Source organism: Barbus barbus (genome assembly GCF_936440315.1).
Source record: "Barbus barbus genome assembly, chromosome: 31".
Classification (NCBI taxonomy): Eukaryota; Metazoa; Chordata; class Actinopteri; order Cypriniformes; family Cyprinidae; genus Barbus; species Barbus barbus.
Window position 1 is genome coordinate 26,168,522 of NC_136759.1, and position 13,083 is coordinate 26,181,604.

Below are 13,083 nucleotides of genomic sequence, written 5' to 3' on the forward strand. Positions count from 1 at the left end.
ATCTGACAGAGATAATAATAATAATAAACCAGGAAAACCCTTTAGACAACTGGTAAATGTTATCAGGTGTTTATGTTTGTAAATGTTTGTGTTCTGTTCTTTTTATACTGCAATTTATTTTATTGTATTTGAATGTATTTGCAACACTGATTTGCAAAGTATTTAAATTTAAAGTTACTTGAATAAAAGTTATAGTGTTCACAGTAAAAAGTAGCTATTTTACATAAGTATATGACACTTTAAATTAAAATCAGATATCCTATTGTACATCTTGTATACATTACTTTTGATCAATTTATTGCAATCTTACTGAATAAAATTTAAACTTACATTCATTGTAGCATCATGAGTCCCAGGGAAATATTAATTCATTCTTGTGTGCAATTGTACATATATGAATGTGCTGACAATAAAGATCTTTTGAATTTAGAAATGTCTGAGTCAAAGTTGATGCTTTATTGAAACACAACTGGGACTCTATTGACTCTAATGAACAATGAAAGAGCAATCACATTGTCCTGTGGGTTATGCTGGAGCACAGGGAGGGGGAAGCTGTTTGCGTACAGCCATGAGTGGTAGGAAACTCCTGCAGTGCTGAGCAAGTGTTCACTCACGAGACAAACCCAGCCACTCTTAAGTTCCTGTATCAAAGTCAACGCCCCCATCCTCTGAAATATCATGTGAGGCTCATCCCAACACGCTTCTTCTTATTCTGTGTCATGATACAAGCTGACTCAACTCTTCAAGTAAGTTTATTTTTTATCATGGAAAACTTTGTAATGTTTTCATATTTTTTTTTTTCTGATATCAGGATATGTGATAAAGTTACTTTGAGGTAACACATTTTGCTACAAATAGCACCATGCTATTTCTAAAGATTCAAATGGTCATTTTGATTAAAATATCTGAAATATAGCCAGCAGATAGAAAAAGAAATGCAGTAGTTTACATGGAAATAACAAAACATGAAAACACAAAGAGACATTAAGCAGAATGTTGGAGACTATATTGTATTACATTGAATGTGCACCTGTAGTGTTCTTAACATTTTAAAAGTTGATACTATTGGGATATTATTATATATTATTGCTAAAAATAGATCATATTACTAAAATACTTAAGTGCACTTTATAATGTCAAATTAAAAGTTTTATTTTAAAGTACACTTATTTTGATCTATTTAAAGTACTTAATTATAATTTTAACTGTGGTGTGTTATTCTGTATTACATTTAAAGTTCAATTATTTGAAAAGTACTAACTGCAACTGCAACATTACAAATGTGTAATTAAAAATATATTTAAATGCAGGACATATATACTTTGATCTAATTTCTATTGAAACTAATTTACCATAAATGCTTGTCAGAACACTTGCTAGTACACTTCACCATATTTTAGATGACAGACCTAATTATGAAATTACATAGAAAGATCTACTTAAGTACTGCTTAAGTAGGTCAAAAAAGCACTCTAAAGGTAATCTAAATGCAATTCATATTAATTTAAACTATGATATATGTTCATGTTATGGCAATTATATGTAATTATATGTAACAGTTTGAAAACATTACATCACAATTAAGTATGCTGTTTTAAAGTATATTCATTTAATAATAAATGCACTTTTTAAAGTATGCTAAAGTGGACGTCAGACACAATCTGAAGCAGAAATAAATGCATAAAAAGTGCAAGGACTATACAAAGACTTTTCATGAAAGTTACATAAATGGCACTTTTCATTTCTGAACATCAGCAAAAAAAATCTAGCAGAAGTTACAACATTGAATCATGTCTCAATATTTCCTGATATCATCAAAGCTAAAGAAGTTCTTTCATTTTCCGTTTTAGATATGGACATCAATACTACACTGACAAAAAACAGCACAAACGTCAACAGCGTGTTCACACATCAAGTTCTGCCAGTGCTCTACACCATCATCTGCGCTTGTGCCTTCATTCTCAACGGACTCGCCGCTTGGATCTTCTTCAGGGTTCCCACCTCCTCAGCTTTAGTAGTTTACCTAAAAAACATGGTGGTGGCAGACGTTCTGATGTTGTTTAGCTACCCGTGGCGTGTAGTGGGCGACCTTGGTTACGGCGGCTTGCAGTTGAAGCTGATAGTTTGCCGCTACACAGCTGTGCTTTTCTACCTCAGCATGTACACAGGAATAACCTTCATGAGCCTCATCAGCTTGGAACGCTACTTCAAAATTGTGTGCAGTACCTCCAGTGTGTCTTCTTTTCTGCAGCGTGTTTCGGTAGCAAAGGCTCTCGCTCTGCTAACTTGGGGTGTCATGATGTTCTTCATGCTGCCGAACACCATATTAACCAATCAGCCGATGCCTAAGGTTTTCTCCTGCATGGCCCTGAAGAGCGACTTGGGTCGGCGCTGGCACGAAGTTTCAGCCCACTTCAACGTTGGAATCTTCTGGGTGGCGTTCCTGCTGATGGTGTTTTGTTACGTCTCCATTGCTTGTCACGTTTACCGCTCTTGCAAACGCGTGCAGCAGGACAGCAGTGCGGCAGGACGGAGGTCAAATCGAAGCATCTTTAGCTTGCTGGCTGTCTTTGTCTTCTGCTTTGTTCCTTACCACGTTTGTCGTGTGCCCTACACGCTTAGCCAAAGCCACAAGGATGATTTTAGTGACTACAACCGCTTCATTCTCTTCCAGGTCAAAGAAGCTACGCTCTTCCTGTCCGCCATTAATGTGTGTCTGGATCCTGTCATATACTTTTTCATGTGCAGAACATTCAGAGAGTCACTTTTGCAGAAGATGTCATCTGTAAAGCGCGAAAACAGGCGGCCTTCAATAGGCACTGGGCTCAGTATCAGCAATCTCTAAAGACTGAGCAAAGAAGCAAAACTAGCATTAGCCATTTGCAAGATGGAAAAGATATTTTGATTTGAAACCACATGCCTAGCTGTGGTTTCCTTGCATGCGAAAATGCAGCATAAAGATATGGAACGGAAGAAGGTCACGACGAAGTGGTGTTTTCCAAAAGAAACTTTGTCAGCCACAGCTCTCAAAACTGTTTACTGAAGAAAAGCCAGCCCTTAACTGGAGAGTTCACCTATAAATAGAAATTCTGATAAAATCTTCATCCTTTTCTCACCCTCAATTCATTTTAAATCTTGTACTCTTAAACATTTTAATGTTGCTGCTGTTTTCGCAGCGGTGCCATTGAAGAACCATTTTTGGTTCCCTGATGAACATTTTAATGAACAGTTCTAAAAAGAAGCAATTTTCTTATTGTGAAGAACATTTAAAAAACCTTTTCACTATAAAGAACCTTTTGTGTAATATACACATTCCAAGGATGTTAAAGGTTCATCATAGAACCATAGATGTTTGTGTACTTCCTTCTATGGAATATAAATGGTGACACTTTGAAGACTATTCAAGACACTCTTTTCTGTACATTAAAAGTGAATGAGAACTGAGAGCGGCAAACTCGAAAATGACAAAGAAGCAACATTAAATTAAATACATATGACAACATAACAGTCCGAAACATAAGTCTATAATTCACAGAAAATCTTTCAGCATGCAGTTTTAAATATGGCCTCATTACAGGATGACGGCATCATTATAGGAGGTCTGATGTGATTACATTTGGACATGAGATCAATACTGTTGGTTGTAGTTCATACGAATTGCATAATTTATTTCAAAGGCAGAAGGTAAGATTATGGTGAATATCACCTTATATTATATGAAAAAGAACTTCCAAAACAAGTCTTTACAAATTCTCCACAGAACAAAAAAGCATTATACAGATTTGTAACAATTTGACATTTTGGTTGATCTGTTCCTTTAAAATTGCACTCCCACACATTTCACACTTCTGTTGTTTACATGGTAAGCCTCAGCATTGTTGCAAAGATTGTTTTTTTTTTTTTTGTTTTTTTTTTCCTCCCCACCACAACGGTGGATGCCTACTGGCTCTGGAGAGGCAGGAAGTGTGTTTAGATATAACACTTGGTTAATGTAGAAACCATTTCCATTGGTTTTACCCTGTGTGAGGCTGTACAGCCCATAATTTATTTTCTCACACACTCACATTCTCCTTTCACATACATATTTTTCTAGTTTCTCACACATATATTCACCTTTCTCTTACATACACGTGAAGTCTCTCTCAGTCACACACGCACACACACACACACACAAACACATTCTCCATTCATATATGTTTATACTTGTATTATATGTATATATGCACTTTACTTTTCAACACATCAATGTATCTGAATGCCTGTACACTCTTACATACCTACATTCTAACTCATATGAGGGTAGGGGATCCATTACTTCATCTTTAAGCAGGAAGTCACTCTCAAACCAGGAAATACATATAAGTCTTGCTCAGCTCATCCTAACACACCAATACAATGATGCTATTCAAAGTCATCCTGCTGTCTTTTCAAATACATTTTTTTCTCTTAGTTTGGAAGTAGCAATGAAAATGACATTAGACATCTTTTAATAATGTGCTGAAATGTTTTGAACAAATGCAAAGAGGAGCCAATTGTTCATGAGAGACTGCATAGAGAATATTAGTTGAGGATTCAATAACTAGAGCAGCAGTAAATAAATTAGAGTCCTTATATGGATTTCTTAATTATTGCTGACTGCTTATGAAGCCAGACAAAGAACCAGGTCTGAGAACAGTTATGACACATGCTTTGTATTATCGTAAAAATGACTTTTTATATCCAAGAAACAAATTATTATTGCTTAGCACGTTAAACATCTATAGAAATATATTTATAAAATATATTTGCGAACAGAGTATTAATAATAAACATGGCTAATCATTCTTAGACGGGAGACTCGTACACAGCAATATCCTTGGTGTAAAATTGACACTGCTCGGTGTCTATATGGGTCCACACTACAGAGCTAAAAAAGTGAAACACTGTGAAGCCTGTCTATCACTGAACTCATTTAGAGTCTAATATTTCAGTTGAATTTCCTTTATTGATGACAACAGCCTTGTGATTCCAAAGTGAAATTTTCTATTTTCTATAATTCTTAATCTATAAGCTGTTCTAATGCAAAAGAAAAAAGGCACACACAGACATCAAGAATCAGTGTATGAATTTCAACAATGGTGACAAACAGCATATTCAGATAAACAGATCAACAGATCACAAAACAAGCTACTAAAAAGTCACAAATACAGCAAAAATAAAAGAAAAAAAGACAATTCTGCTCATAATTTATTCATGCCGCAATGCATAATGGGAGCCATGGATGAGTTTTGATTGGCTACAGCATGCGTTTTTGATGGTCACCATTGTTGTGATTCTCACGCTGATTCTTGACGTCTGTGTGTCTAAACTAAAGAAATTTATGTTTTTGATCAAAATAACTTTTAAAAACATCTGCATGATTTTACTGAAAATGCCAGATATTCTGTTGTTCACAGTGTTGACATGACCAACAGTTATTCAGGTCAATGCAGAAAAATTATATCAAAATATAATCATCACCTCCCAGACACTTTTGCTTTTTGCTCGTCTGCCTGCTATATAGGGATGGGTGATACCACAATTTTTGAATGCGATACGATACCGATACTTTTTGTTATTTATTTTACGATACCGATACCACTTATTTTAAATGTTACTTTTTGTTATTTATTTTACGATACCGATACCACTTATTTTAAATGTTAATGTGATTTTTCAAAATAATATTAATAAAAAAAAAGATCATTACATGTAAAGACAAAATAACATACACATACTGGCCATTAATACATTTATTAGAAAAGCAAATTTGACAAATAAGTCAAAATGTTTAAACAACCTTCTTACAAAAATATTGATTAAACAGAAATCGTAATAAAATAAACAATACCAACAACATAAACTAGATGTTGCATATTTTCACTTATTTCTTATTTGTGAGTCTTATTTGTTTTTTTCTTTCAATATTCTGTTTACTAACTACATATTTTACAAAAAAACTCACAAAATTAATCTTAATAAAATAAACTAAAATACCAACAACATAAAATGTGCTTTCACATTTCTTAATTTTAAAGAAACTTTTTCTTCATCTTCAACTTTCTACATTTTTGTAGTATTTCGCAATGCTCAGGACAACACTGTAAGATTACAGCAATCGTTGATAAAGATTTACTAATCTTTGAGCTGTAGATTAGCGTTTAAGAAAAGCAACATGTTAACATTTTTTGGTTTCAGCCGATTTCGCCTCTGACTAATTTACAGTCTATGGTATATACACACTGCACACACACTCTGTCTGTATATACACACTGCACACACACACACACTCTGTATATACACACTGCACACACACACACACTCTGTATATACACACTGCACACACACACACACACACACACACACACACACACACACACACTCTGTATATACACACTGCACACACACACACACACTCTGTATATAAACACTGCACACACACACACACTCTGTATATACACACTGCACACACACACACTCTGTATATACACACTGCACACACACACACACACACACTCTGTCTGTATATACACACTGCACACACACTCTGTCTGTATATATACACTGCACACACACACACACACACACACACACACACACACTCTGTAAATACACACTGCACACACACACACTCTGTATATACACACTGCACACACACACACACTCTGTATATACACACTGCACACACACACACACACACACACACACACACACACACACACACTCTGTATATACACACTGCACACACACACACACACTCTGTATATAAACACTGCACACACACACACACTCTGTATATACACACTGCACACACACACACTCTGTATATACACACTGCACACACACACACACACACACACTCTGTCTGTATATACACACTGCACACACACTCTGTCTGTATATACACACTGCACACACACGCACTCTGTATACACACTGCACACACACACTCTGTATGCACACTGCACACACACACACATTTATATTTATATTTATTCACCTAATGGTAACGAGAGAGAGAGAGAGAGAGAGAGAGAGAGAGAGAGAGAGAGAGAGAGTGTGTGTGTGTGTGTATGTACAGTTAATAGGTTAACTAAATACTCTGCTCTTTGTACCTGGATAGGGTTTGCCTCCTTTAAAACTCTCCTGTAACGTCTTCTGTTGGACAGAGGGAGACTGAGCAGAGGAACACTGGGCAGCTTGTTCTTGTTCCGCTTCTTTATAAGTTTCAGGGTGTGTTGTCTGTAAGCGTTTAAAAAGGTTGCTTGTATTGTTGCTGTGTACGACATTCTTATCACAAATATTGCATTGTGCAATATTTTTTTCTGCTGATAAGAAGTAGCACCACACCACGCTACGTTTCCTCTCTGCCATCGTGCCATTCTGTAATGCAGAAGTGTACGACTTGCGTGTGTTGAGTACGTAAGTTAACTGAAAGACACATGATCGCTCACATTCTGCTGCAGATTGATTGGTGTAACGTCTTATAAACAAAGCGTCACCGATTATCCTGTACACAGCGCTAAAACATTTAGTTATGCAGAAATTAAAATATCAGCGTAAAATATATTTAAAATATCGATACTTTTAAAAAAATATCGATACCAAATTAAAAGCTTCTGAGTATCGATATATCGATACTCCAGCATCGATGTGCACATCCCTACTGCTATAATTTAGTTCTAACAGCCAAACAAAATGTGTTACTAAAGGGTCAAGGGCCCAACTAAAGTAAACACTGACCACTATAATGGTGACTTGAAAAATTGTGATTTTCTTCTTTGTTGATTCTGTTTGTTAACATCAGGTGTGTTCAATAATGGCCAATCATCACTCAATGAATCTCTTAATTACCTCATTGATTTTAACACTGCTTCAGTGGTACTTTTAACACTCTGTTATGTGGACACATATGCACACCCAGCAGTGTTAATTTGACACCGCTTCGGGTTTTACTTTTTTACACTCTGTAGTGTGGACTGATTGATTAAAAAGTTTATTTCGAACAAATAAATAAATATAGTAAAAACAAAACAAAACAATACAAAATAATTTCACTTATACATGTCCAAAAAAGAGGAGGAAGAAGCATAAACTTATTTAATCCTACCCGTTCTCCACTCCACTTAATAATAATAATCAATAACAATAATCATCAAATCAACTTCATAACTCTGCCCACATTCCTACATATATTTACAGTAAATATACAAACAAAACCCAAATAAACACTATGACTAAATAATCTGTATGAACACCTAATCAGATCTGTTCTTCCTCCTGATACATTCTGAGAACCATACGTTTATACTGCTTTTTAAACTGGATCACACTTGGGCATTGCTTGAGCACTTAGTCTTAGTCTGTTCCACAATTTCACACATACAGAAATACAGAAGCTTCTTAATGTTGTACGAACATAAAGATGCTTAAAATTACACTCTCTCCTATGATTATATCTCACTTCTCCATTAAGGAACAATTTTTGAATATTGCCTGTGCAATATTATCTGTGCTGTTTGAAAATGAACCAAATCAATTAATTTTAATATCCTTGATTTTAAAAATAATGCATTTGTATGATCTCTATAACCAATTTTATGAATTATCCGTATTGCTCTTTTTTGCAACACAGATAATGATAATAATCTGCATTTATATGTATTACTCCAAATCTCTGAGCAATAATTTAAGTATGGTAATATTAATGCACTATAAAGAATGTAGAGTGATTTATGGTCCAGAATATGCTTTGCCCTATTCAGTACTGAGATACTTCTATTATCACCCCAAGAAATTTATTTTCATTTTCCCTTTCTATATCCACACCATCTATCTGTATCTGAACTTGTGTACTCTTTTTACTGTTTCCAAATAACATACATTTAGTTTTATTAACATTTATTGATAATTTATTTAAATCGAACCACCTTTTAAATTTACACATTTCTAAAGTAATAGTCTCTAATAATTATTTTAAATCCAAAAATAACTTTACTAATTTTGATGCTTTACAAATATCATTTATATAAAGCAAAAATAACTTCGGACCCATATAGACGAGCGGTGTTAATTTGACACTGGGGATTTTGCTGTATGGAATTAATTTATTAATTTATTTTATTATTTGATTCCTCCACCTCTAACCTAGACAGGGGAGAATGTAACGCCTGGGTATATCTAAAACTTTGATAATAACGCAGTTGTTTCCACAATGAAAACCTGAATTATAAACTGGAATGTGGTCCATTCTTTCACAAATCATAATTATACAAATATATATATATATATATATATATATATATATATATATTGCCACTATTTGTGGTCAGATTAATTACTTCCATAAAAATCATATATTGTATACAATCTTTTGCTTTATTTTGATATTCTAAATAGACAACATAGATCAGCACAGATAAATCTAAATGTCTTTTAATCCCAGGATTCTAGTGAACCTGAATTCTAGTGGCTCAGATTATGGTTTTACTGTGGTGGTCTTCCTTCTGTTAAAAATACTTTTAATATTTTTATGATTAATTATGTATACAGTATTTTATCACTATAATTCTTTCTGTTCTGTACTCATAATAAACATACAGAAGATGCACATGAAACCACCCTATTCAAATGACATTATGTATTAATCGCTCAAACCCTTTAATAGCTGCATTTTCTGTTTTAAAGCCACTGGTGTGAATGATATCTTAAGTTAAGAGGGAGAACAGGAGTTCAGGAGTACTGAGTTTCAGCGATCCATGCACACAGAGAGAAGGACAAAAGAACTGTGGCTCGGCCATTAGTTAAATACAAAAATAGATGTCTGCTTTTGAAACCACTTGCAACAAAACCACAACTGCATGAGAGGGTGATGCACAGAAACAAGTCAACGTGCAGGCCAAACGTCAACCAAGACTGTCAAACTTAAAATTGTACTGTTAGGCAGTAGTGGGTGCTACTGCCTAACAGCATGATGATAGTTGTGCACGCATCCTTCACGTGAGTACTCCAGTGGAAAAAAACCCTGCGTGCCTCTGTCATTGGGTAGGAGCGGAGCCATGACTTGTGCACGCTGCCGTCACATGAGGTAATAATCAATATTTCAGAATAATTCAAACTCAGATATTGGTGTGTGATATCTGAGTTTTAATTATTTGACTACAAATCTCACCTCATCATTCCTCCCAGTGATTATTTCCAGGATAAACTGAGATGCCCCCAAGCTGGCTTCTTAAAACTGACTAAATATTTAAAAAGAGATGAAAGGAACGTTTGAAAGGAACAGATCGCCAAGATCCGGATCCCCTCAAAGAGCCATAAATCCCATCACCACATAAAACGCTCAAAAAGGTCAATATGTGGGAGTAAGAGAAGAGCAGGTATATGGATAAATCTGACGAAGCAAGAAGGAACTCAAAACGCGTCTCACAGCACTCTTTCTAAAGAAAACACTGATCTCAATGACGGTGGCATAATTTTAACCAATAAAAAATCAACATCTGATCCTCTGTGATTTTGAGTAACAGCAGGTGTCCATCACTAATGCACAATCATCATTTAATTAGTCACTTAATTATCTCATTATCTTTAACTCTTTGAGGACTTAGGATTTGACTTGAGACTTGCTTGTGACTTGAAAAGAATGTCTTGGTTCCTCATCCATGTCAGCCCTGGCCCCCTGGAAGGACCCACGGTGGTTCGAACAGGGCGTGACAATGGGTTTGGTTTACAGAAGGAAGGTTGTTATGACGGATGCCTCCAAAACAGGTTGGGGGCTCTGTGCGATGGCAAACCGACCTTCGGCTCCTGGACGAACGCTGAAGGACAGCTACACATCAACTGCCTCGAAATGATGACAGTATGTCGAGCTCTTCAGTTCTTCCTGCCAGTCCTGAAGGGACATAATGTCATACATCATACATAAACCGCCAGGGCGGGCTTACCTCAAAACGCCTTTTCGAGATGGTGGAGCGCCTCTTAGTATGGGCACATCTCAACCTGCGTTCATTGAGAGCAGCTCATGTGCCCGGCGTGCTGAACCAAGGAGCGAATATGCTCTCTCAGAACAACGTCCCCTCCGAGGAGTGGATGCTCCACCCACAGAGGGTTCAAGAAATCTGGCGAATCTTTGGCAGGGCAGAGGTCGACCTCTTCGCCTCCAAAGACAACTCTCACTGCCAAATTTACTTTTCGAAGAGTGAGGACGTGTTGGCCCACGAATGGCCCAACCTCCTTCTGTATGCTTTTCCCCTGATTGCTCTGATTCCTTGCAAAAATATAGGCTACATTTGTTTACATTTTGCAGAACAGAAGATCCGTCAATATGCATTTGTTTCGTTATGTTCAGAGCAGTCATGTGAGGCGTTTTCAGAGGTTATAGGATAATACATAATTAATTTACTTTAAAATATAATTTAATTCAGTGATGCAAATCAGAATTTTCATCAGCTTTTACTACAGTTTTCGGAGTCATATGATCCTTCAGAAATCATTATAATATATCAATTTATTACCAGTTTTGGAAACAGTTTTGCTGCTTAATATTTTTTGGAACCTGTGACATTTTGTTCAGTATTCTTTGATGAATAGAAAGCTAAAAAGAGCAGCACTGATAATAAATCAACATGATTTCTGAAGGATTATGTGACTCTGAAGACTGGGGTAAAGGCTGATGAAAATTCTGATTTGCATCACTGAAATAAATTACATTAAAATATATATATATATATATATATATATATATATATATATATATATATATATATATATATATATATTGAACGGCAGTGTGTGTGTGTGTGTGTGTGTGTGTATACACATACACATTACATAAATGTAATCTATTAGGAAATACATTTTTAAATAAAAGGGTATATAAAATTTAATTAATTAATTAATAAAAAAAAAATAATATTTAAAAAAAAAAAAAAAGGCTGTGAATGATGATAGCATAACTACACATACGTACTGTCATGTGTTATCTGTGTTACTGACAGGCCAAAAAAAAAAAAAAAAAAAAAAAAAAAAAAAGAGAAAAAAAAAAAAAAAAAAAAAGGAAATACATTTTCTTTGTGTAAGGGATAAGCTGTCATGCAACATGTATACTGTTTAAAATAGCCAACTTTCTCGATGTAAAAAATAAATAAATAAATAAATAAGACTGAAAATGAATTATGCACACTGTTTCTTTTTTGTGAATAAGACAATAGAAAATCTACAAAGTAGTAATGGAGTTAAAAGAAAGAAAGATAGAAAAAAGTTTATTGCAGCAATTAAATGCAACTTGGCTAGATGAAATCAAATGGATGTGTGCTATTCATGTTCATGTTCATTGTACATGTGTGTATTAGAACTGTATTTTTTTAAGACAAATCAATACATTCTAGCATGTGTTGACATGCATTTGAATTTTCAAAGTGGTCAAATGTATAATATGTGGTATATGTGGTTTTGCAGAGGATAATATATGCTTTGTGCATGCTCTGTCATTGCATGACTGAGTAACGTTTTTGCATTTGTTTGCAAATTAAGCCAGCAAATATTCAAATTCATATGTCTTTCTGTAGCTTCTCACACGTCACAATGTATTTACTTTTATTTTACACTTTCATTTTTGTGTGAACACACCAAAAGCTGGACAAACTGCTGGAACCAGAGGATATGAAGTAAGTTTAATATGATAAACCAGCTAACTGATTCAGCTAATTAATATTTACAATTATTAAAATAATTGAGTGAAGTGTATGCAATATAATAGTGATATGTCATCAGGGTTTGCACTATTGGAATAAAAATGAAATATTAAATAAACCGCAATATGACAAATACAGAAATTTTCACTGCAATGCCGAATTCATAAAAAAAAATTAGCATAGAGTGAAGTGTATGCGATGCGATATAATAGTGATATGTCATCAGGGTTTGCATTATTGGAATAAAAATGAAATATTAAATAAACCGCAATATGACAAATACAGAAATTTTCACTGCAATGCCGAATTCATAAAAAACAATTAGCATAGAGTGAAGTGTATGCGATGCGATATAATAGTGATATGTCATCAG

The 13,083-nt window shown here is 34.8% G+C and overlaps 1 protein-coding gene across 1 annotated transcript; it reads left to right on the forward strand.

Moving 5' to 3' along the window:
- Window positions 1–702: 702 nt before the first annotated feature.
- LOC306851322 (P2Y purinoceptor 14-like) lies at window positions 703–4,413 on the forward strand. Its single transcript, XM_079387480.1, has 2 exons — window positions 703–746; window positions 1,851–4,413. The coding sequence occupies exon 2, from the start codon at window positions 1,853–1,855 to the stop codon at window positions 2,843–2,845; it is 993 nt and encodes a 330-aa protein (XP_079243606.1). The 5' UTR covers window positions 703–746; window positions 1,851–1,852; the 3' UTR covers window positions 2,846–4,413.
- The last annotated feature ends 8,670 nt before the right edge of the window (window positions 4,414–13,083 follow it).